Source organism: Bos mutus, chromosome 4, assembly GCF_027580195.1.
Source record: "Bos mutus isolate GX-2022 chromosome 4, NWIPB_WYAK_1.1, whole genome shotgun sequence".
Taxonomy (NCBI): domain Eukaryota; kingdom Metazoa; phylum Chordata; class Mammalia; order Artiodactyla; family Bovidae; genus Bos; species Bos mutus.
Window position 1 is genome coordinate 67,597,547 of NC_091620.1, and position 27,399 is coordinate 67,624,945.

Consider the following 27,399-nt stretch of genomic DNA (forward strand, 5'->3'; position numbering starts at 1 on the left):
CTTTTATTTATTTGGTCCAGTAGAGAAGAGAAGTCCATTAAAAAAAATAGCAGTAGGATGGTTTATTTATCCTTATGACAGGATAATAAAAAATGAATCTCTATCCCACATCATACACAAAAGTCAATCTCAGGTGAATTAATGGCCTAAATGTAAAGAGCAAAACTTTAAAGCTACAAAAAATATCAGAGAAAATCCCTGCAATTTTAGAGAAGGAATTTCCTGCCCCGCCTCCCCCCCCCCCCTCTAAATACTTCACTGTATTTAGGGCTGTGCAATGATCAAAATCAAGAAATTTCATATTGATACAGTATTAAACTGTCTCATCTGAAGACTGTATGCAGATTTCACCAATCCCTGGTCCAGGATCCCAGGATCATGTTGAATTTTGTTGTAGTGTCTCTCTGGTCTTTAATTTGTAACAGTTTCTCAGCATTTTTTGTCCTTCATGAACTTACCACTTTGGAAGAGTGCAAAATAGTTACTTTGGGGACTCTACCTCCATTTCAGTTTGACATTTCCTCCTGATTAGATCTGCCGTGAATTTCTGGCAGGAACATAACAGAAGTGACCCTGTGTCCTCAGTACATCTTTCTGGAAGGCACATAGCGTCAGTCTTTACTCTTAAGATAACTTAGGGCGTTTGGTAAAGGTGGTGTGTAGCGAGTTTATTCAGTGCAGAGTTACTGTTTATCCTTTCTTGGTTAAGTATTGTGTAGAAAGATTCCCTCACATTTTATAAATTATCCTTTTAGACTGTTACCAACTAATTCTAGCATCTGTGGATGGTAGTAAGGTAATTTTCTAATTCAGTCATTATTTCTGCATTTATTAATTGAAATTCTGCTATAATGAAGAGCTTCCGTCCATTTGTTTATCCATTTCTTAATGTCAGTATGGACACAAGAATTCTTATTTTATTCTGTGGGTTTCTGTCATTATTTAATTTGTTCCTTGAATTGTAGCCCATAAGAAAAGCAAAGTACAAAAAAGTTTAATAGTACTTTTGTGTTTAACAGTTGATGGGCAGAAATTATTTTTTTTCACAAGTAACGTGTACTAACATTTTGGGTGCTGTTTTGAATGTACTACTCTGTCTTCTGCTTACCCTGGTGGCTCACTGGTAAAAAATCTGCCTGCCAATGCAGGAGACACAGTTTTGATCCCTCTGTCAGGAAGATTCCCTGGAGAAGGAAATGGCAGCTCACTCCAGTATTCTTGCCTGGGAAATCTCATGGACAGAGGAGCCTGGGGTGCTACAGTCCCTGGTGTCTCAGAGTCGGACATGACTTAGCAACTAAACAACAATAAGTAGCATTATAGTATCTGCTTTTTTTCCAAGAAGCACAAGAGTGGAACATACCATTTATGTTATGTTTATCTTTTTGTATATTTTATACAAAATAATGTTTGGATCCTGCTGCTGCATCACTTCAGTCGTGTCCGACGCTGTGTGATCCTATGGACGGCAGCCCACCAGGCTCCGCCGTCCTTGGGATTCTCCAGGCAAGAACACTGGAGTGGGTTGCCATTTCCTTCTCCAATGCATGAAAGTGAAAAGTGAAAGTGAAGTTGCTCAGTCGTGTCCGACTCTTAGTGACCCCATGGACTGCAGCCTACCAGGCTCCTCCATCCATGGGATTTTCCAGAAAGCAAAGAAAAATATAGTTCTTCTAGCTTTTAACTCTGTATTAACTTTTTAAAACTGTTCTCGATGTGATTGTTAGGAGGTAGGCCTGTCAGCTGCCAGTCACTAACATAGATAAGAGTCTCCCATCCAGCCAAACCTTCCCAACAAAACCGAGGCATTCTCCCTTCCCCAACCTAGAATTACAGTTTAAAAATATAGTAAAAGTACTAACTCTTTCCTGAATCCTACACCAGTTTAGAAGAACTTGAACCAGAGATCAAATTGCCAACATCTGTTGGATCATCAAAAAAGCAAGAGAGTTCCAGAAAAACATCTACTTCTGCCTTATTGACTACACCAAAGCCTTTGACTGTGTTCATCACAACAAACTGAAAATTTTTAAAGAGATGGGAATACCAGACCACCTGACCTGCCTCCTGAGAAATCTGTATGCAGGGCAAGAAGCAACAGTTAGAACTGGACATGGAACAACAGTCTGGTTCCAAATCAGGAAAGAAGTACGTCAAGCCTGTATAACGTCACCCTGTTTAGTTAACTTATATGCAGAGTACATCATGCGAAATGCTGGGCTGGATGAAGCACAAGCTGGAATCAAGATTGCCAGGAGAAATATCAGTAACCTCAGATATGCAGATGACACCACCCTTATGGCAGAAAGCGAAGAACTAAAGAGCCTCTGGGTGAAAGTGAGAGAGTGAAAAAGCTGACTTAAAACTCATCATTCAGAAAACTAAGATCATGGCATCCGGTCCCATCACTTTATGGCAAATAGATTGGGGAAACAATGGAAACAGTGACAGACTTTATTTTGGGGGGGGGGCTCCAAAATCACTGCAGGTGGTGACTGCAGCCATGAAATTAAAGACGCTTGTTCCTTGGAAGAAAAACTGCGACCAACCTAGACAGCATATTAAAAACAGAGACATTACTTTGCCAACACTAAGCAGTCGTGTATGGTTGTGAGAGTTGGACCATAAATTATCCTAAGCGCCGAAGAACTGATGCTTTTGAATTGTGGTATTGGAGAAGACTCTTGAGAGTCCCTTGGACTGCAAGGAGATCCAACCAGTCCATCCTAAAGGAGATCAGTCCTGTGTGTTCATTGGAAGGACTGATGCTGAAGCTGAAGCTCCTGAAGCTCCAATACTTTGGCCACCTGATGCAAAATACTGACTCATTGGAAAAGACTGATGCTGGGAAAGATTGAGGGCAGGAGAAGGGGACAACAGAGGATGAGATGGTTGGATGGCATATCACACTTGATGGACATGAATTTGAGCAAGGTCCGGGAGTTGATGATGGACAGGGAAGCCTCGTGCTGCAGTCCATGGGGTCGCAAAGAGTCGGACATGACTGAATGACTGAACTGAACTTACTTTGAATAATATCATGTGGAAGAAGATGATGGTTAATGTAGGAGGTTTTGCTGTGGGTCTAGGAGTGTACTAGGGCTTGTCCAGAAAAACTGTAATATTCTCAGGTGTAGATTGAGTATAGCTCCATGTGTGTTAGAGAGACTTTGAGGAAGTTTGTGTTTGATTATTTTCAGACTTTAATTCTACTCTTGAGACCTCTTCTTGTTAACTTGTATGACTTTTTTTTCTTTCTTGGATTTGGAAGTGGGCTAGAATAAATAATTTTTTTCTTTTTTAAGTTAGCTAGGAAGGATGGGTATAGGGGAATGTTTAGTCTGTAGCAGTGTTTAAAAAATACCCTGATGATAGAACAGTTTCTCAGGAAGATTAGTAATCCTTTACTGTGGTGGGCACACTTTATTTTCTTTAGCAGCTGAGAAATCCAAAAATCAGATTTGTCTTATCTTTTGAAATTCACAAAGACCAGATGGAGATACTTCAGTTATAGCTGGTAAAGTCCAAGTTGTGTTTTGGATTCTCAGTTAGCTCCCATGACTTCTAAATACTCAATGGCACTTCTTTTGACCCACCACTCACTTTGGTTATTGTGAGCCGTCTGTTAACTCTTTGGTTTACTGTATGCATTTTGTGCAATGACATGGGCAAGTAAGTCTAAGATGAGAAAGTATAGAGCAGTTTTGCTTTCTCGGTAAAAAAGCAAAATAGAACTGAATAAAAGTCTAAATGATATGTATTTTTTATTGAAACAACTAAAAAGATAAAACTCAACAGTTAATCATTTCCCTAAATATGCTTATTGTGTAATACATATATATATATATATAAAATATACTGCTTGCTATCAGTACTTTAATTTTGTCAGCTTATTGGTAGTGTGTAAGTCTTTAGGGCTAGTAAAAACAATTTCTTCAAAATTCTAAAAGTCCAAAAGAAATATTTGATAAATTCATGAGCTGCTGCTGCTGCTGCTAAGTCACTTCAGTCGTGTTCGACTCTGTGCGACCCCATAGTCGGCAGCCCACCAGGCTCCCCCGTCCCTGGGATTCTCCAGGCAAGAACACTGGAGTGGGTTGCCATTTCCTTCTCCAGTGCATGAAAGTGAAAAGTCAAAGTGAAGTCGCTCAGTCATGTCTGACTCTTCGCGACCCCATGGACTGCAGCCTACCAAGCTCCTCTGTCCATGGGATTTTCCAGGCAAGAGTACTGGAGTGGGGTGCCATTGCCTTCTCCGAAATTCATGAGCAGGTTACCACAATTTTTATTTGTTGCCTGTGGTAGTGATTAAGACTTTGTTTTTAATGCTTTCTTTCATTTACCCCAACAGAAGAAAGAGAGGAATAAGGGAACAAAGGAAGTTATGACATTTGTATAGACGTAGTAGATTCAAGTGTATGTTCAGCATATGCTATCTTCCATTCCCTGCACCACCCACCCTTGCCTATTTAAAATCACTTATTTTTTATATTTTGCCTTTTGATTGTAATAATACTTTTAAACAGTTTAGAAGAAAATAATTTGAAAACACATGAAATATGTATTTTTAATTAGCATATAGTCTCTTTTATGACTATCAATGTGTATAGATGCATGTACCTATTACCAAAATCAAGATATAAAGTGATTCCATCACCCTCCCAAAACTACCTCATTTTCTTCTTTGCCTTCGCTTCTCCCATTGTGTTCACACCCACTTCTCCCAGACCCTAACAGCCATTAATCTGTTCTCCCTTGCTATAAAATATTATTTATTTGAAAATATCATATAAATGGAAACTTACATCATTGCTATGTAGCCTTCTGAGACTGGTTTGTTTCATTTAGCACAAGGCTTTTGAGATTCATCCAAGTTGTTGCATGTATTGGTAACTTGTTCCTTTTCATTGCTGGGTAGTATTCCATTGCATAGATGCGTTATCACTTAGCCATTCACCCATATGTGGACATTTCCATTGTGGATTGTTCCTGGTTTTGAGCAATTTTGAATAGATTTTTGTGGAAACACAGAGTTAGATACCTGGAAGTGGGATTGTTGTGTCATATAATGTGTGTTTATAAGAAATTGCTAACCTGTTATCTCTACCAATTGTACCCTTTTGCATTGCCAAAGCAGTGTTTTAGAGCTCTAGTCATTCTGTATCCTCACCAGCACTTGGTATTATCAGTCTTCTTTATTTTAGCCATTCTATTAGGTATATAATGGTGTTTCATGATTTTAATACTCATTTCCTTAATAATTAATGATATTGTACATCCTTTTTTGTGTTTATCTATCTTCTGTTTATCTTCTTTGATGAAGTGTGTTCACATCTTTTGTTTACTGTTTTCTTACTGTTGTATTTTGATAGTGTGTGTTCCAGATACAAATTGTTCATTGGATATGTGATTTGCTGATATTTTCTCCAGTTTATCTGAGTCACCACTCAGATGGTAAAGAGTACTCTTGCCTGGAAAATCCCATGGATGGAGGAGCCTGGTAGGCTGCAGTCCATGGGGTCGCTAAGAGTCGGACACGACTGAGCAACTTCACTTTGACTTTTCACTTTCATGCATTGGAGAAGGAAATGGCAACCCACTCCAGTGTTCTTGCCTGGAGAATCCCAGGGACAGGGGAGCCTGGTGGGCTGCCGTCTCTGGGGTCGCACAGAGTCAGACACGACTGAAGCGACTTAGCAGCAGCAGTAGCAGCAGATGGTAAAGAATCTACTTGTAATGCAGGAGACCAGGGTTCGATCCCTAGGTCAGGAAGATCCCCTGGAGAAGGGAATGGCAACCCACTCCAGTATTCTTGCATGGAGCATTCCATGAACAGAGGAGCCTGGCAGGGTACAATCCATGGGGTGGCAAAGAGTCGGATATGACTGAGCTACTAACACACACTCCAATTTATAGCTTGTCTTTTCATTCTTTTGTTGTTATTGTTCAGTAGCTCAGTTGTGTCCGACTCTTTGCAACCCCATGTATTGCAGCACGCTAGGCTTCTCTGTCGTTCACCATCTCCCAGAGTTAGCTCAAACTCATGTCCATTGAGTCAGTCATGCCATCCAATCACCTTGTCCTCTCATTCCCTTCTCCTCCTGCCTTCAGTCTTTCCCACCATCAGGGTGTTTTCCAGTGAGTCTGCTCTTTGCACCAGGTGGCCAAAGTATTGGAACTTCAGCTTCAACATCAAGTTGCTTCAGTTAATATCCAGGATTGTTTTCCTTTAGGATTGACTGCTTTGATCTCCTTGCAGTCCAAGGGACTCTCAAGTCTTCTCCAAAACCACAGTTTGAAAGCATCAATTCTTCTTCCGTTTTTTTAGCATTGATAACAGAGCATAAGTTTTTAATTTCAGTAAAGTCCAGCTTTTTTAATGTAAAGTCCAGCTTTTTTTTTTTTTGTCAGCTTTTTTAATGGATAGTGGTTTTAGTGTCACGTCTAGTAACTTTTTGCCTAACCCCAGGTCATGAAGGTTTTTCTTCTGTTTCCTTTTAATTTTTGTTAATTTCTATATTTTTCATTTAGAGCTATGATCCATTTTGAGGTAATTTTTTTTGGTAAGGAGTCAGGTTTACATTGCAGTGTATTTTTTGCTCATGCATATCTAATTGTTTGGATATCATTTGTTGAACAGTTATTTTTCAACATTGAATTGCCTTTGTACCTTTGTCAAAAATCATTTGGCTATATACATGTGAGATATATTTTTTGGCTGTCCAGCTCTATTCCATTCATTATCTATCCCTTTGCCAATACCATGCTATCGTAATGACTGTAACTTTTTTTAATACTTTTTATTATTATATTTTTATTTTTCATTGTGGTTTATTACAGGATATTGTATATAGTTAGTTCCTTGTGTTCTGCAGTAGGACCTTGCTGTTTGTGCATCTTATATATAGTAGTTTGCAACTCCTAATCCCAAACTCCCAATCCGTCCTTGCCTGGTGCCCCCAAAACCACAAATCTGCTCTGTATTTGGAGTCTGTTTTTGTTTGTAGGTATGTTCACTGGTGTCATATTTTAGATTCTATATATAAGTGATATTCTATGGTATTTGTCTTTCTGACTTCCTTTCCTTAGTATGGTAGTCTCTAGGTCCATCTGTGTTGCTACAAATGACATTATTTCAGTCTTTTTTTATGGCTGAATAGTACTTGTGGTACACACATCTTTATCCATTCAGCTGTTGATGGACGTTTAGGCTGCTTCCATGTATTGGCTATTGTGAGTAGTGCTGCTATGAACTCGGGGGTGTATGTATCATTTTCAGTTATAGTTTTGTTCAGATACATACCCAGGAGTAGGACTGAGGTTCTTTGACAGCTCTATTTTTAGTTTTTTTAAGGAACTTCTGTGCTGTTTTCCATAGTGGCTGCATCAATTTACAGTCCCACCAGCAGTGTAGGAGGGTTCCTTTTTCTGCACACCCTCTCCTCAGCATTTATTATTTGTAGATTTTTTAACAGTGGCCATTCTGACGTGTGAGGTGGTTGTTACCTCATTGTAATTTTGATTTGCATTTCTCTAATAATTAGCGATGTTGAGAATCTTTTCATGTGTCTGTTGGTCATCTGTATGTCTTTCTTGGAGAAATGTGTGTTTAGGTTTTCTGCCCATTTTTTGATTCAGTTGTGTTGTTGTTGTATGAGATGTTTGTATTATATTTTGGAAACGAAGCCCTTATTGGTCACATCATTTGCAAATGTTTTCTCCCAAATAGGATGTTTTTTCGTTTTATTTATGGTTTCCTTTGCTGTGCAAAAGCATAAAAGTTTGATTGGGTCCCATTTTTTATTTTTGCTTTTATTTCTTTTGTCTTGGGAGACTGATCCAGGAAAACATTGGTAAGATTTAGGTTAGAGAATGTTTTGCCTATATTCTCTTCTAGGAGTTTTATGGTATCATGTCTTATATTTAAATCTGTAAGCCATTTTGAGTTTATATGTGTTTTAAGCCATTTTGTGTTTTGATGTGAGCCAGTGTTCTAACTTCATTGATTTATATGTGCCTTTCCTGATACCACTTGCTGAAGAGACTGTCTTTTCTCCATTGTATATTCTTGCCTCCTTTGTCAAAGATTAATTGACTGAGGTATATGGGTTTATTTTTGGGCTTTGTATTCTATTCCATTATGATCTGTATATGACTGTAGCTTAGGTGATGTGAACTTTTCAACTTTGTTCTTTTTCAAAATTGCTTTGGCTATTCTATTCCATTTGCCATTACTCCTTGGTGTTTACTACTGAGAGTGAAAGTTGCTCAGTGGTGTCCAACTCTTTGCAACCCCATGGACTATAGAGTCCATGTACTAAACAATCCATGGAATTCTCCAGGCCAGAATACTGGAGTGGGTAGCCTTTTCCTTCTGCAGGGGATCTTCCCAACCCAGGGATCAAACCCAGGTCTCTCACATTGCAGGTAGATTCTTTATCAGCTGAGCCACAAGGGAAGCCCATTTGCTACTGAGGGTGTGAATAATATTTATTCCTTCTAATTTTCTAGGCAAATTTTTTTTTTTTTTTAATACTTTGGTGGTGTTTATGGCTGTTCTGGGCATCAAAGTGATTTCTTGATCTTGTTTGCATTTAAGGGAGGGCATATTAATACATAGCCAAAATAATCTGCATTCATTGGATTCTTCAAACGTAGAAAAATAATAGTATAGGAAGCATTGGTGTTAGAATCAGCTTATTGATATGTATCAAATAAATTCTTTTTGGATCTTGATTGGGCATTCATTGAATTTGTAGAATAGTTTGGGGAAAATTGTTATTTTTACAATAAGGAGACTTCCAATCCTTGAACCCAGCATATCTGTTTATTTAGAGCTTCTTTGATTTCTTTCATCAGTTTTGTGTAGAATATTAGTCTTGCACATATTTTGTTAGATTTTTACCTAAGTTATAGGTTCTTGCTTGCTCCTCTTGCTTAGTCTTGTCTAACTCTTTGCAACCCCATGGACTGTAGTCTGCCAGGCTCCTCTGTCCATGGAATTTTCAAGGCAAGAATCCTGAAGTGGGTTGCCATTTCCTACTCCACGAAAGTTTTTTAGGTTTTTGAGTAGTTTTCCTTTATTTGTTTAAGACTCCTTGGGATTTTTCATTGGAAAGAATCATGTTTGCAAGTAGAAAGTTTTATTTATGAAATTGCCTTTCATTCCTTTTTCTTACCTTATTGCGCTCTCAGTGTGATGTTAAATAGGAGGGATGAGAACAGACATGCTTGTCTTGTTCCTGATTTTAGGTGGGAGCTTTCAGTCTTTGACCACTAAGGATGATGTTAGCTATAGGCTTTTTTGAAAATATCTTTTATCAGATTAAAGACACTGTCTTTTTAGTTTGCTAAGAATTTTTATCATTATTGGTTGTTGAATGTTATTAAATAATTTTCTGCTTCTGTTGAGGTAGTTGTGGCTTTTCATCTTAATCAGTTGATATCATGAATTACAACATTTATTTTCAAATACTGAAACAGCCCTACATTTCCGGGATAAACTCCACTTGGTTGTGATGTGTTATCCTTTCTATATATAATTGGATTAAATTTGCTAATATTTTATTGAGAGGATTTTTGCATCTACCTTCAGGAGGATTTTGGTCTTTGAGTTGTGTTTCTTATAGTATTTTAGTCTTTGGTATAAGATAATGCTGTTCTTTTTTAAAAAGTTGTAAGTTGTTTTCACTTCTGTTTTCTGAAATAATTAGTAAAGAATTGGTATTTCTTCCTTAAATACCTGTTAGAAGAAAACCTGAAGTTTTTGTTTGTTGAAATGCTTTTAACAATAAATTTGATTTCTTTATAGATCTAGGACTATTTCCTTTTCCATTGTTTTTAGTTTCCACATCAGAACAGTGACAGTAGACAGTATGAAATAAGGCTTTTGTTTTTGCCAAGTGTGGTCCCTTAATTCAGTGACTACTTAGAGTGTGTATTTTAAAAATCACCTGGAAAGCTTCTCTCAGTAGTGTGTTCTGGGCCTCATTTCCAGAATCTAATTCAGTTGGTTGGGTAGGACTCATGAATGTACATCGGAGAAGGCGATGGCACCCCACTCCAGTACTCTTGCCTGGAAAATCCCATGGATGGAGGAACCTGATAGGCTGCAGTCCATGGGGTTGCGAAGAGTCGGACACGACTGAGCGACTTCACTTTGACTTTTCACTTTCATGCACTGGAGAAGGAAATGGCAACCCACTCCAGTGTTCTTGCCTGGAGAATCCCAGGGACGGGGAGCCTGGTGGGCTGCCGTCTATGGGGTCTCACAGAGTTGGACACGACTGAAGCGACTTAGCAGCAGCAGCAGCATGAATGTACATATCTGACAAGATCAGTTGAAGGTTATTGTATAGTGATTGGGAAATTATTATAATTACTCATAATTTCTTTACTAAATAATAATACTTTGCTTGTCATCTAACCTTTCAAAAAAATATATATATATATGTATGTATTCATTAGTGTTAATCACTGTAATATAGCCCTTATTCTCTTGAAATATGTCTGTCAGTATACCTGTTGATGGTGCGTCCTTGGTGGCTGAGACAGAAAAGAATCTGCCTGCAATGCAGGAGACCTGTGTTCAGTCCCCTGGAGAAGGGAATGACAGCCCACTCCAGCATTCTTGCGTGGAGAAGGCCACAGACAGAGGAGCCTGGCAGGCTATAGTCCATGGGGTCACAAAGAGTCGGACACAACTGAGTGACTAACAGTTTCAAATTTCAGTTTCATACCTATTGATATTTGTCTCTCACTTGTTTTTGAGCTAAAATTTCCCAAGATTCAGTCAGGTGTCATGTTCAGAGCATTTTGAATTTATGCTTTCTTCCTCTCTACATTCTTCTTTTTACTAATTTATAGATAGATAAATTTATAGACTATCTATTTATAGATAGTCTATAAATAAATAGACTAGTCTATTTATAGATACAAAGTCTATCTATAGTCTATCTTTATAGATAGACTTTATAGATAAGCACATCTGTATATATACATGTATAGACACATGCATATGTTTTTTTTTGTTGTACCTAAATGTTTCTTAATTCTTCATACATATAAATTTTCTTGGTGGGTCATTTTTTTCCATTTTAGTTTAAAAGAAAAATTTGCTTATAAGAAAATCTTTCTATGTAGGCAGCTTTGAATCCTTAAATGCATTAGTTATATGTATAGTTTATCTGCATTCAGCTTATGCATTGTGATTATATTAAATAATTAAAAGAGTAATAACTTTAGGGTGTTTGAGTGAAAAAAAAGTCAGTCTTTAAAATCTTAAAGCCATTTTCAATAGAATTTTGAAGCAGTATAATTCCACATGGTTCTTTGGTTGTTTTAGCAGAGGCTTATGCTATAGAACATTTATATCTTCATTTCTGTTTCAGGTGCGCATAGCAGCCAAGTTCATCATTCATGCTCCTCCTGGAGAATTTAATGAAGTGTTTAATGGTGAGTGTTTAATTCATAACAGTAAGGCTTGATGTATCCAATACTCATTCTTTAAAGAATAAATTACATAACCAGTATCTAAGCTAAAGAGAATGGGTAGAAAAATCTGTATTTTCTGAATTGCAATGAAAATGTTTGTCAGGCTGCATTATGTAAGGTCTACAATATAATATATTTATGACATACGATTATTGTACCTGATAAATTTTAATCCTCTAAAAGAATAACATTAAATCATTTAAAAAGACAAGAAGATTTTAATTTAACTATTCTTTGGAATTGTGAGATGCATTTTTTGTATTTCTTTTAAAGAAAAGCTTAGTAGATAAATAAGAACAGCCAAGAAAGGGAGAAACACTGTTTCACCATGCCTGTTTCACCTGCTTAGAAAATGACATCACATGTAAAAAAATTTGTTGTTTAAGTTATAGCTCATAAATCAGTTACCAGTATGCCTTTCTGTAAACCTCACACTATATGGCAAACAGTTTTATAATTGTTCACCCATAGATGAGAAATTTAAATATAACATAGTCTCCTGGTTGCTGTAAAAACTCTAAAATACTTCCTTTTTAACAGAAAGAACAATGTGGTTGAAACATTGAAACGGTCATGCAGAAAATGGCTTGTAGTGATCTTTATACAAAACTTTTTAAAAACAGTTTTGAGAATAAGCTGCCATAAGTACTTTAAAAAATGTGTTACTTCTACTTCAAATATTTGGCCTTTACTATGGTCTTAAATGGGTTATTCAGTTTCATTTTTTAGCCATTCTACTCCACAGTTAGCTATTTAAACCTGTTTTTTTAAGAAGTTTAATCATTCATTTTCATTCATAGTATAAGATATAATGGAATCTCACCTCAGAAAAGATCAGTTTTGAAAGTCAAAAAATGAGGCAAAAATTGTTGCTGTTGTGCAGTCAATCAGTTGTGTTCAACTCTTTACAACCCCATGGACTACAGCATAGCCAGGCTTCCATTTTCCTTCACCATCTCCCGGAGATTGCTCAAACTCATGTCCTTTGAGTTGGTGATGCCATCCAGCCATCTCATCCTCTGTCATCCCCTTCTCCTGCCTTCAATCTTTCCTAGCATCAGGGTGTTTTCCAGTGAGTCAGGTCTTCACATCAGTGACCAAAGTATTGGAGCTTCAACTTCAGCATCAGTCCCTCCAGTGAATATTCAGGATTGATTTCCTTTAGGATTGACTGCTTTGATCTCCTTGCAGTTCAAGGGACTCTCAAGAGTCTTATCAAACACCACAATTCGAAAGCATCAACACCACCTTCTTTATGTCTAACTCTCACATCCATACATGTCTGCTGGAAAAACCATAGCTTTGACTATATAGACCTTTGTCAGCAAAGTGATGTCTCTGCTTTTTAATATGCTCTCAGGTTTTTCATAGGTTTTCTTCCATGAAGCCAGGCGTTTTTTAATTTCATGGCTGCAGTCACCATGTGTGGTGATTTTGGAGCCCAAGAAAATAAAGTCTGTCACTGTTTCCATTGTTTGCCCATCTGTTTGCCATGAAGTGATGGGACCAGATGCCATGATCTTCATTTTTTGAATGTTCAGTTTTAAGTCAGCTTTTTCACTCTCCTCTTTCACCTTCATCAAGAGGCTCTTTAGTTCCTCTTTGCTTTCTGCCGTAAGGGTGGTGGTATTTGCATATCTGAGATTATTGATACTTCTCTTGGCAATCTTGATTCCAGCTTGTGCTTCATCCAACGCGGCCTTTCACATGATGTACTCTGCAAACAGGGTGACAATATACAGCCATTATATACTCCTTTCCCAATTTTGAACCAGTGCATTATTCATGTCCGGTTCTAACTTTTGCCTCTTGTCCTGCATACAGGCTTCTCAGGAGACAGATATGATGATCTGGTACTCTCATGTCTTTAAGAATTTTTCACAGTTTGTTGTGATCCACACAGTCAAAGGCGTTAGCTTAGTCAGTGAAACAGAAGTAGATGGATGTTTCTCTGGAATTTCCTTGCTTTTTCTGTGAACCAGCAGATGTTGACAATTTGTTCTCTGGTTCCTCTGCTTTTTCTAAATCCAGCTCGTATATCTGGAAGTTCTCAGTTCACGTACTGTTGAAGCCTTGCTTGGAGGATTTTGAGCATGACCTTGCTGGCATGTGAAATGAGTGCAATTGTGTGGTAGTTAGAGCATTTTTTGGCATTGTCCTTCTTTGAGATTGGAATGAAAACTGACCTTTTCCAGTCTTGTGGCCACTGCTAAGTTTTCAAATTTGCTGTCATATTGAATGCAGCCCTTTAACAACATCATCTTTTAGAATTTGAAATAGCTCAACCATTTCAAATCCTAAAATACCCTAGAAAAATCCCCTAAATTATCCACAAACTGTATTAATGTATGATTTAGTACATAGAGTTACATATGGCAGTTGTTACGCATTTAAAAATTTAACCACTGAGCTATACTCAGGAAGAATGGTAGTCTATATTGTGAAAAATCTGAAAGTTAAAATATTCTCCCTTTCAAGATAACTATAAAATCTGAAGCAATAAGTTGGGAAGCTGGGGAGAATTCAAAAAATACTTGTTTCCTGTAGGGCTTAAATTCTGTTTTAATATTCAGCCTTTTTAATCTAAATACCCATTAATATGTTTGATGGTTGGGACATTAAAGAAGACAGAGTCTCTTTTCCCTTGGGTCAAAATTGGCATTTAGCTTGATAAGGGGGAAATTGCACTAAAGTCAGTGGCTCCCAAACTCCTGTACAATTTACAGAGCCAAGAAAAATTATAATTCTGAGAGAAGTTTTTCACGTACTGTTTTGAGTTAAATGCCTTACAAATGTATTCATCAGAAAGACCCTTGAAGAATATATGAGTCCTAGAAATTGCTTTTGTAAGTCTCATTGGAAATTAATGTTGAGTTAATACATTCTGTGTTGAGGTCCAGTAGATTTTGGCATTCAGGATAAGCCATTCAGTAGGCCTAGGCTGGGGCTGTGGAATGGAAGTGGGAGATACAAGATATGTAGGTTTTAACTGAAAGAGTATATTAGTGTTAAAAAGGAATTAAATGCATGATACTGGATGCTTGGGGCTGGTGCACTGGGACCCAGAGGGAGGGTATGGGGAGGGAGGAGGGAGGAGGGTTCAGGTTGGGGAACACAGGTATACCTGTGGCGGATTCATTTCGATATTTGGCAAAACTAATACAATATTGTAAAGTTTAAAAAAAATAAAATTTAAAAAAAAAAATAAAATTTATTACCAAAAAAAAAAAAAAAGATTGGAACTTAACACAAATGGCCAATGATTTAATCAAGTGTACCTATTTAGTAGAAGGTTTGTAATAAACCCCTAACCAATGGAAAAAAAAACGAAAGGAATTAAATATTTGAAGGGAAAAAAAATCTCATATGCATTTGATTATTTTTATGCTATTTTTGTTGATAACATTAACATCAGAATAATTTCATGGACTCCACAAAGATTAGAAATGCAGAGTCATAATCTTGTCAAATTAGTGCTTCCCAAATGCTGTTTCCCCACATAGATTTTTGGTCTTAGTTTTCTGGAACTGATGTGTTATCTGGGCAGGAGCTCTGAAATGTATACTGTTCTTTGTTTTTTTAGACTCCCACCAAACCACATCCCTTAAGAGTAGTTTTTATTTTATTCAAATTCTTCTCTGTTTCTTTCATTGTATTCTACATATGATAAAAGTTTGAACTTTTTTTTTCCAGAGTAAAGGTAACAGGATCAATAGATTCTGCTTTTAAATTACTTTCCGATTTAAATGGGAGAAGAGACACTACTGTGCAAAACCACTGTTAATGCTTGTGCTTTAAATACTGAAGATACAGGAATCATATGTGTCAAGTAGAATTGCCAGTTTACTTTGTGAATATCTTTGTTTTAGTTTTTTAGGCAGAAGCTTCCATTGTTTAAAATCAGTTAATTTAGGAATTAAATTGGATTTATATTAGTGGTTAGTCAAAGAGATTTTTTTTTTTTTAATTGTGACCTACTGCTGAAAAGAGGTATGTGAATAGGTAGTATTTTTTCCTTTGGAATAACTTTATATTTTTATTGATTCGTAGTCATTCTAAAATTTCTAAAGTGCAGAAGAGAATCTAGAATCACACAGAATTCTACCCTGTCTTCTTCACTGTTTGAATAAAATACTTAAAACGTTTCTCAGTTCATACTCATGTATATAACATTACATAAGTGTAGTACTATACATGATGAGTTTTCTCTTTCCTGTTTATTGTATATTTATTTCCATGTTGATGAATGCATATCTACATTATATCTACTAGAAGCCCAATTTTACACTATTTATAAGAACTATTGTCTGTGTTGTATTTAACACTTAATTTCTTAAGTTATTTGTGTTATTTTCATTTAATGAAAAAATTAGGATACTTTGTTATATGTATATTTTATGATAGCAATTATGTACAATAGCCAAGTGTGTAGGGAAAATAATGAAAGAAAATATACCAAGACTAGAATAGAATTTTGTTTGGTTTCTGGTGAAATTTTGTGATTTTTTTTTTTCCCAACTAAAAGTTTTAGTTTTGTTTTAACGATTAATAGATACATATCTGCATAGTTGAGTCTAAAATTAGGACAAAGTTAAGAACCAACAAACAAAATGAGATTACTCAAGTAAAGTAGTTATCCGTATCCCACTAAACACATTCATCTGTTGTTGAATATGAGAATGTTTGAGAAACAAAAAGCCTGCATCTGTACTGTGTTCACAAGCTGTTTCTTGTTTTAATCACTTTTTCCATAAAGCAGATTCCTTTGAGATTCATGATAGTATTGTCACACTAAGAGGCATAGTCCTCAATCTTTTGCAGATCTGTTCACATCATCTTTTTGGTGTAGCTTATCTTCACTTTATTCTTTGGAGACACAAAGAAGAAAGTTACAGGTATAGCTGGTTACAGTCTCAGTCTGCCTGCATTTGAAATAACACATTTTTTTTCATTCCATCTCCTATTTCCTTTCCAAAATCTTTTCTTTTCTTATTAACACCATGATGTGTTTCCGTGGTTATTTTGGTCATCACAGTAATATTTTGATCTTCTGTACATATTTTGGGGGGTGTTTAGGAGGCTAATACATGACTAAAATAAATTCAGTCCATAGAAATTTCAAGTATAGGAAAATAGTAATACTGAAAACATAATGTTTGTTTTGCAGATGTTCGGTTACTACTTAATAATGATAATCTTCTCAGGGAAGGAGCAGCCCAGTAAGTATTATGTATTATATTAACATAATTAAAGTGACATGGGAAAAACTTTTAAAGGGATTTTTAGGTACTAATCCATGAAACAGATACATGTACATCAAGTTCATATATATGTACTAGATTAGAAGAGAAATATTTTGACCACAGAGGAATATAGAGACACGACTTATACATGAAACTCTGTATTCATTGTGTGTGACTTATATACTTAATACCAATACTTAATACTACATTTTGACATTTGCACAGTTGGATAAAATTATTTTAGAAACTTTGATTTTTGAAATCGTGATACTTTCAATTTTATGCAAGCTTAACTTTTTATTAAATGCTTGATCCTAATAGATATTTGAGAAGGACCGACTACCATATAACACAGGGATCTATAGTCAATATCTTATCATAACCTGTAGTGGGAAAGAATCTGAAAAAGAATGTATATGTTTGTATTACTGAATCACTTTGCTGTACACCTGAAATATTACAGATCAACTGTACTCCAATTTAAAAACTAGATTTTTGAGGGTTAGGAACTTATTTGTCCATAAATACCTAACACAGTATCTGACAAATGCTTACTTAATAAGTATTTACTAGATTTGTGAGTGATTGAAAGAATCACTGCTGCTGCTGCTGGTAAATCGCTTCAGTTGTATCCAACTCTGTGCGACCCCACTGACGGCAGCCCACCAGGCTCCCCCGACCCTGGGATTCTCCAGGCAAGAACAGTGGAGTGGGTTGCCATTTCCTTCTCCAGTGCTCGAAAGTGAAAAGTAAAAGTGAAGACGCTCAGTCGTGTCCGACTCTTCGCAACCCCGTGGACTGTAGCCCACCATGCTCCTCCATCCATGGGATTTTCCAGGCAGGAGTACTGGAGTGGGGTGCCATCGCCTTCTCCAAAGAATCACTAAGCAGTTCTAAATCTTAGTATGTCATCTTTGGACCAGTGACCACAATCATGACTTGTCACAACTATCTTAAGATTTCAGAGAGATAATTTGTTTTCTTTTCTTGCCTCACTTTCTTGAATAAGGCCTGTGGACCCATATTTTAACTAACTTCTTTACTCATTGGAAAATGATGAAATTAAACTTTAAGATGCCTTACAAAGTGTTCAGTATCCATACAGCCACCTACTTTCATCTTAGAATACTACCAGAATGTGAAATCTTGACTAATGGGGAAATTTTGCTCTAATTTTTTTTTTTTGTAATGTTTGAAGGCTTTATCAAATAAATTTGCTTTTTAGAGTTAATTCTAATGAAGGTGGAGGTTCAACAGACTTCTAGACATTTCTGATTTAAATTCCTATTATCTTTTCCCCACTTTTTAAATTGAAGTATAGTTGATATATAATATTACATATGTTATAGGTGTACAGCATAATAATTCACAGCTTTTTAAAACTATAGTCCATGAGTGATTACTACAAAATGCTGACTATATTCCCTGTTGTACAATACATCCTTGTAGCTTATTTATTTTATACACAATAGTTTGTGCTTCTTAATCCCCTGCCCTTTTCTTGCCCTACCCCCTTTCACTCTCCCCACTGATAACCACTAGTTTGTTCTCCATATCTGTGAGTCTGTTTCTTTTTTGTTATATTCACTAGTTTGTCCTATTTTTAGATTATACATATAAGTGATACCATACAATACTTGTTTCCCACTGACTTATTTCACTTAGCATAAATGCTCTCCATGTCCACCGATGTTGTTGGAAGTGGCAAAAATTCAGTATTTTTTATGGCTGTGTAGTATCCCATAGTACATATTTACCTACTTCTTTATCCATTCATCTGTTGGTGGACACTTAGATTGCTTCCATATCTTGGCAATTGTAAATAATTCTGCTATGAACATTGAGGTGCAGGTATCCTTTTGAAGTAGTTTTTTCGTTTTCTTCCAATATAAACGAAGGACTGGAATTGCTGGGTCATAAAGCAGTTCTGTTTTTAGTTTTTTGAGAAAGCTCCATATTGTTCTTCACTGTGGTTACACCGATTTACACTCCCACCAACAGTGTAGGGGGGTTCCCTTTTCTCCACATCCTTTCTAGCATTTGTTATTTATGTTCTTTTGGATACTAGCCGTTCTGACAGGTATGAAGTGATATCTCACTTTGGTTTTGATTTACATTTCCCTAATGATTAGTAATGTTGAACATTTTTTCATTTGCCTGTTGATCTTCTGTATGTCCTCTTTGGAAGAAGGTCTATTCAGTTCTTCTGCCTATTTTTTAATCAGGTGGTTTGTTTTTTTTAATTGTGATTTGTATCAACTTTTTATATATTCTGGATATTAATTCCTTATCAGTTATATATCATTTGCAAATATTTTTTCCTGTTCATTATTTTGTCTTTTTGTTTTGTTGATGGTTTCCTGTGCTGTGCAAAACGTTTTAAGTTTAATTAGGTTCCTTTTATTTACTTTGCTTTAGGAGATGGATCGAAAACTAGTTGCGATGTATATCAAAGAGTGTTGTCTATGTTTTCCTCTAGGCGTTTTATGATTTCCAGTCTTACAGTTGGGGCTGGTAGAGTTTATTTTCATATATGGTATTAGAGAATGTTCATATTTTATTGTTTTCCATGTCGCTGTCCAGTTTTCCCACACCACTTTCTGAAGAGACTGTCTTTTCTCCATTGAATTTCTTGCCTTTTTTGTCATAGATTAATTGAACATAAGTATGTGGATTTATTTCTGGGTTCTCTACTCTGTTCCATTGATCTGTATGTCTGTTTTTGTGTCAGCACCATACTGTTTTGATTACTGTAGCTTTGAATTAGATTGGCCCAAAGGTTCATTTGTGTTTTTCCTTAACATCTTATGGAAAAACCCAAACAAACCTTTTGATCAACCCAGTTGTATAACTCTGGAATATGAAAGCATGATTCTTCCAGCTCTATTCCTCATTCTCAAGATTGTACTAGCTGTTAGGGGTCTTTTATGCCCTGTTATCTTTTAATAGCAGTGTTTATATATTATTTTTTATTGTGGGAAAAATATACCTAATATAAAGTTTAACTTTTTAATGTTTTTTAAGCACACAGTTCTTTGACATTAAGTACATACACATTTTGTATAACCATCACCACCATCCATTTCCAGAACTTTTTTTAAATTTTCTCAAATTGAAACTCTACAATTTCCCATTCTCCCCTCCTCTTAGCCCCTGGGAATTATATTCTATTTTCTGTATGAATTTGACTTCCCCAGATACCTCTTATAACTGGAATCATACAGTATTTGTCCTTTTGTAACTGGTTTTTTCTAGTTAACAGAATGTCTTCAAAGTTCTCCTGTGTTGGAGCATGTTAAAACATCCTTCCTTTTTAACACTTGCTGTGTGTGTGTTTTGTGGATAAAAAAATGGATAAACATTTTGTTTTTCCATTCACCTGTCAGTGGACATTTGGGTTGCTTCCACCCCTGTTAATGATTGACGTGCTTAATAGAAATCAGTTTACTTGATATCTTTGACTTCAGTTATTAGTTTCTGAGTGAATGGCCTCTCTTATTCCTAAGTTCTTTAAACCTTTTAAATTATATATCCAAGTAAAATTTATTTTCTTTCTTATAGCATATAGCATGTTGACAAAAGTCTTAAAAAAGTAAAGGAAATGTACATTGTTCATGACCTGTTAACAATAGTACTTCTCAGAGTAATTGTTTCCTCTTGAGTTTTCTGTGGTAAATAAATGTGGGTTGTTTAATGTAGGTGCAAAAATTAGTGAATTTTTTTTAAGTTAAGGAAATAAGAAACTTGATTTGTTGAAAGAAGTTTTTCCTGTGCAGAATAAAGTTTAATGAAGGTCACAAAAATATTCATAATTATATAAGTGGTATGAAATAGTCATACATTTGAATAAAGTATGATGAAAGCATTGAAATTTTATTTATCCAAAGGAGTATTTATGTGATGTTTGTTACTTTTAAATAAATTGAATTTCCTTGGAATGTGAGCTATATTTCTCTTCTGTTATAAACCAAATTTCAGGGACAGGATGTCCTGGTCCATGTTTTAAGAGGTATATACATTAAATGCCTGATATTCTAATTTTTTAAGATTAGTCTTTGAGGAAATCGGTACCTAGTGATAAAAACAAGATGTTTATGACTTCAAAAAACATCAAAACTTTGAGTAGAAACGTCAGTTTTTCTTGTGTGTGGTTATAGTTGCAGTAAATGATTGCTAACTAGATGAATAAGGAGAGAAAGTATTGATTCTTTTTGTTGACTTCATTTGTAATCTTTGTACAGAATTTCTCAAAGGTGTTTATTCAAATTCATTTTGCAGATTTCTGAGGTTATCTGTAAAGTACAGAAATACACTTTAAATCATTGATTGACTTTAGAACTATATTACTCTGATTTATACTGTCCTATGAAAAAATTTTCAAACAAATATCGTGTTACCCCCACCTCATTGTTCCCTTGATTCTGAATTACTTTTGAAGTATCTCCAAACCTGGTTTCATCCTCAAAAGTTAATGTATCACCTGTCCTTGAGACTGTCCAGAGCTATATAACATAAGTTTGGAAAGCATTATAAAAACATTTAGAATGTAGCCTAGCGGCAGTTTCATCAGAGTAAGTGCATAGCCATAGTCCTGTTGCTGCTTCAATTTCATTTTTTGATATTGAATTTCTTTAATATAAGCAATCTCTTTCTCTGTACTTCTTTCCCACCTTCTGCCTTTTTCCTATTGCTTTAACTCTTAATTTTTTTTAAATTTAGTTTTGAGAAATTTCTGTCTTTTTGTAAGGGGGAAAAAACATGGGTTTTCTTAAAAAGTGGTTTTAATTGGACATCTTTGCTAAAAGGCATAAATTCAGTATATTTCATAGTAAAATTAGGCATACTTAAGTCTTGGTACTCCTAAATCTAAAAAACTTTGAAATATCCAGAAATAGCCTTTTAACTAACAGATGTGTGAATACCAGACTTTACTGTGATGATGAGACAAATAAACCTCTTAGGGATTTCCCAGTGGGGAGTCAGACGTGTTCAGTTTCTAGCCAACTGAAGAAAGTATAGAGGCATATTGGAGCCCAATATCAAAGGCCTTTGGAGCCCAAAGGAAGAAATTTAAAATTTCTATTTAGAGAGATGGTTTTGAGCTGCATTTAAATAATGAACAGAATTTGAATAATAGATAAAAGAAATTAGTGAAAATACATGGTGAAAAGTAAAAGATATGAGTGACTCATAGTAAAGGGCATAAAAATATCTTAACTATAGGAACAGGTGACTTAGAAATGGGTGATTGGGCTGTAGGGGCAGAGAAATTACTGGTTTCAGTGTGTCTAATAGAGTGCTTAACACCTAAATATTTGCATGGATGATGAGTGGGTAAATGGAGTGTTTTCTGAACTAGAAGGAACTTTGGAAGTCATCTAGTTCAAACCCGTCTTTTTGTGGATGTGATAAGTGAGCCTATACTAGCTAAATATTGAAAGCTGGATGTCATTCATCAGTTTTTATAAAGCCGTATCTATATAATATATACCTAATATAAGATCAATAGTGGAGAATTACAGTTTTATTTAACTTGTCATGTGCAGTGCAGGAGACTTTTATTGACAAGTGAATTGCTTGTGATTTTTTTAAGAGCATTAAATACATAATTTTAAATAACCGACTTTTTTCTTTTTTAGTGCATTTGCACAATATAACTTGGACCAGTTTACCCCAGTAAAAATTGAAGGTTATGAAGATCAGGTATGTACGTTTCATATAAACACAGGATCCGCTATTCTTTATTTCACTTACAATGGTTAATGTATCCTGCAAGAATTGTAAGGTGGTATGTTTAAAAAAAATTTTTAAGTGTTTATTTTAACCATAGCCAATTAGGGGCAAAATAATTGAAAATGTAGTTTCTTTTGTTGAGACCAATAATGCTGTTAGCAAAAAGTCCCTTTTAAAAATACTCAAATGTAATTATTTTAAGCTTTTGTAAGATAATTGCTTTAAATCTACCTTATTGTTTTTTATAGGGAAAATATCAATCCTATGTTAATCCAAAATCTAGAATATATATTAGTAAGATTTATGTCATAATTTGGTTACTTTGGAATTCTGCAGTTGTTCATGTGAGTAACTTAGTATTTAGTAATTATTAAATCCTTTCTTTCCAAAGTGCAAGTTGGAATCGCTAAGCAAAGAAGAGCCACAAAAAGTCACTAGCATTCTTATTTTTCATTTTTTGGTTTAAAGTTACTAATAATTGAACAGTGAAAGTGAGGCTGCTCAGTCGTGTCCGACTCTTTGTGACCCCATGGACTGTAGCCTACCAGGCTCCTCTGTTCATGGGATTTCCAGGCAATAGTACTGGAGTGGATTGCCATTTCCTTCTCCAGGGGATCTTCCCGACCCAGGGATCAAACCCAGGTCTCCTGCATTGTAGACGAACGCTTTACCGTCTGAGCCACCAGGGAAGTCAATTGAACAGTAGTTGTATTCATATTATGCTTATATGAGGCACAATTTATATAAAAGATAAGAAGAAGGAGCTCATAGATAAAACACAACAGAAAGTAGTAACAGTCTCAGTGGCTAATTAAAGCTTGCATTTGGCATTATGTAATATGTGGTCCCCTGGTTATGTAGTTACAGGGAAAAAAGAGAGACTAAACAGAAGATGACTTATAACTGAAGGGAAAAAGTAAATCTGGATAGGTAGATAGGAAGACAAATAGATTTATGCATATGTGTAAATGCACACATGTGTATAAGAGGCTTATAGTGGGTTTCATTTTATAAAGCTGTTAATTTTTTTCCCCCTTGGGAGATTTTGGGTTCACTTTTTTTTTAACTGTTATAAACAGTACTGTACTGAACCTCATTATACCTCTGAGCACACGGACCATCATTTTGTTAAGGTAAATCCCTAAAAGATTTGCTAGATCCAGGGAGTGCATATTTTTAAAATGTTGGGTAGCTCTCAAATTCATTTTATGAACCTATCATAATTTTAATACTTAAACCTAATAAATATAAAACAAAAAAGCACACTACACTAATCTCTCATATGACATATGACTGTAGATTTCAGAACTTTTTAAATATTGACAAATAGAATCCAGAAGTATATCAGAAGAATGATATGCCAAGACGAAATGGAATTTATTATGAAAAGTAGGAGTGGTTCCAAGACAATATATGGCTCTATCAATTAGCCAACAAGTCTTATGATATATCAAAGGACGGTGAAAAGGGGTTTGAAAAATCCAGCAGCTAATCCTCATTACAAAAACCCTATGTAAAACAGAGGTAGAAGAGAACCTCTTAAATATAATAGACTGTTTAACAAAAAACAGTAGTAAATTACAAACATAATGTGATTTTAGTTAAAATAGAAAACTATCTAGATATGTCAACTTGTTACCATTATTATGTATCATAAATGGGAGGGTCGCAAATAAGACAAGAGAATGAGAACTCTTAAAGCTTTTGAAGCAGAGACAACTCCTAGGTGACATGATTTTTGTATTTAGAAGTAGTGAGAAACTCCCATAAATTAACCTCCCAACCAAAAGAACCTATTAGACTTAAAAGAATTTTGTGAGATGGCTGAATTTAAGGTAAGTATATAAAATGCATTAACTTTCCCCTATTGTGGCAAGTAGGGACTTTACACTAGAAATAATTGAAGGGGGAGAGGTTTCATTTTAAATAGTGGTAATACTGAACACGGGGCTTCACTGGTGGCTGAGCGGTAAAGAATCTGCCTACCAATTCAGGAGACATGGGTTTGATCCCTGAGTTGGGAAGATCCCCTGGAGGAGGAAATAACCCACTCCAGTATTCTTGACTGGGGAGTCCCATGGATAGAGAGGCCTTGTGGGCTACAGTCCATGGGGTTGCAAAGAGTCAGACATGACTTAGTGACCAAACAACAAATACTGAACATAAACCTTAACAGGAAGTGCATGGGATTGTGAAGAAAGTGATGGATATCTTCTTGAAAAACATAAAATAGTTTCTGAGCAAATGGAAAAGCATAGTGAATTCTATTTTAAAGCAGAAAGTTAAATTATATAAAAACTAAAATATGAATTTAATGCAATTTGATTCAAATCCTGATAGTTTTTTTCATTGGTCAAAATTTTCACAAACTTTATATGAAAAAACACTTAGAAAAATGGTTTTTAAAGTGGCGAGAGACAGTTGTATTGTTTGGTAGCAGAATATGCTTTACAGCCAGTGTAAAGTCGTATCAGAGTGATATTGTATAGACAAACAGTTCAGGAGAGCAGCATATCAAGTTCAGAATTATATGAATATTTTTATACGTGACAAGGTTATAATTTGGACAGGTATATAATAAAGGGTATTCGGTACAACTGATTTCTATCAACTATGTATACCATGTAGTTAAGCCGGTCCTCTGTCACATACAGTGTATACAAATGAACATCAAGTGGATTAAAAATTTGTAAAATGACTAGAATTTTTGGAGGAAAGCATCTACATGTGTAGTTTAAGGGCAAGGGAAACCATCTTAAGACTGGAAACCCAGAAACTGTAAAAGAAAAGATGGGCATTTTGCTGCATATCAATTATTTTAACTGTAGAATAAAACAAATCACCGTAAATAAAGGAAACTTACAAGTTAATAAGAAAAAACCACTCAGATGAAAAATATTAAAAGGTATTTGACTGAAGAAAAATTGGTCCACAAACTTGGAGATATTTAGACTTAGCCAGAGAAATATAATTAAAGTAATGAGATATATTTTATGCTCATCAGACTGAAGATAAGAACTCTGTGCTTGTTGATGGTGATAATATGAAGGGAAACATCTCATTTATTGTTCTTAGAAATGTAGATTATCACAGCCATTTTCAGAAAGCAATCTAATTATGTGTTAAAAATTAAAAATATACAAACTTTACCTACTGTTCTCACTGCTGAGAATCTAAGAGAAACAGAAGCATCCAGTGGAAATAGAAACATTAGCATGTTAGAATATATATCCTATAATACTTCAACATTTTTAATGTGCTTGATCCTCCCCCCAAAAAAGAAAACAACCTGGAAATAAAAAGATGGTCCAGCATAGTGGAATGGCAGAATAAATTATGTTGTATCCGTATCAAGGAATAGTATGCAACCATTTAAAAGAATGGTGAGCAGTTTACCAGTTGACTTTGAAGGATTTCTATAAGGCATTGGTGTTGAAAAGAACCCCATGCAGAAAAGTATGTGTGCATTTTCATTCCATTTTCAAAGAACAGTGACCAAATAAAACCCCTCGATGTATGTATGTGTATGTATTTATGTGTATCTATAGAATAACGTGACTAGAAAAAATTTAAAAGGGTACCTCCTATATTTGCATAATTTACTTCAGAGGGATGGGGGAGTCCTGATATAGGTATGGAGTCAAATATTGGGAGAGTTGCATGGGAAAGAAAGTGAAATTTTTAAAAACAAAGTATAAAATATCAAATTTATGCATATATGAAGAAATATATACATAAATGAAGAAATTACTTTTTTTTTTTAATTCAGAAGTCAATTGAAAAGAACTGTCATGATTAGCTTACTAAAAACAAGCAGCAGGCACTTAACAGTAGGTGAAATTGTGGCCCCACGAGTAATGTAAGACACACTGAAGAGAATTCTAACTGGATTAAAATCATTCCTTTGTAGCCTCATTAAAGATTATTACCGTTTCCTTAGTATTGAGGAACTGGAGACTGATAATAGTAACCTGTTTGTAGGTCTCCAAAACCAAACCAAACCTGACTCCAGCAGGATGTTAGAAGATGAAGTTTTTCCCCCATCTGGGTAGCTGGGTGTTACACTGGGAGAAAATGAGATCCACTGATGTAAACTGAATAAGACCACCCTCACTGTCTTTATAGTCTAATCATTTGAAGTATTTTAGTTATGCCATATGATTAGGTCAATTGCTTGGAGTAGAATTATTTTATAGTTGTAAAGAAAAAGCTTAAGGAATGTATATTAGTATGACAGTATTTAAGTACTATTAAAAAAAAAAATTTTTTTTTCCCACAATTCTTTGCATCATCGAAGGTACTGATAACAGAACATGGTGACCTGGGAAATGGAAAGTTTTTGGATCCAAAAAACAGAATCTCTTTCAAATTTGATCACTTAAGAAAGGAAGCAACTGATCCAAGACCATATGAAGCAGAAAATGCAATTGAATCATGGAGAACTTCAGTAGAAACTGCTCTACGAGCTTATGTAAAAGAACATTATCCAAATGGAGTCTGCACTGTGAGTCACCCAGTGTGCACTTTTCTCTTTTGTCCTATGTAAATATGACAAGTGTTTTCGTAATATCTTGAAATTTATAGTAACTTACAGAATAGACATTTAGTAACTATTTTTTTGAAGTAAATACTTCTGAGAATGTTTACTAGTTTTCTAAAGAAACTTTAGATAGTAAATCTATTGTAATCATTAAAAATGGGAAAATGGTTGTACCTTGAATTAAATCCAAGTAGTAATTTCTCATACATTGGTTAGAGGAACATGATATGATGAGATTCTTTAATCTCATGTTCATGACTCATCTCCATCAGTTTACAGCAGACTTCTTTTCATTAAATTACAAGATCTTAAACAAATAAAATTACTGGAAGTGAAATCTTCTCCTTGTGTGCTTTATAACCAAATTTCTTATATTTTTAATGTGTTTTT

At 35.2% G+C, this 27,399-nt stretch overlaps 1 protein-coding gene across 1 annotated transcript in view; it reads left to right on the forward strand.

The window, feature by feature from the left end:
- The window catches only part of CAPZA2 (capping actin protein of muscle Z-line subunit alpha 2), a 56,433-nt gene that overhangs the window by 16,947 nt on the left and 12,087 nt on the right, over window positions 1-27,399 (forward strand). The window contains exons 2-5 of the mRNA XM_005899133.3: window positions 11,391-11,454; window positions 16,661-16,712; window positions 22,376-22,439; window positions 26,767-26,973. Coding sequence (XP_005899195.1) covers window positions 11,391-11,454; window positions 16,661-16,712; window positions 22,376-22,439; window positions 26,767-26,973 — 387 coding nt within the window. The remainder of the gene's footprint in view (window positions 1-11,390; window positions 11,455-16,660; window positions 16,713-22,375; window positions 22,440-26,766; window positions 26,974-27,399) is intronic.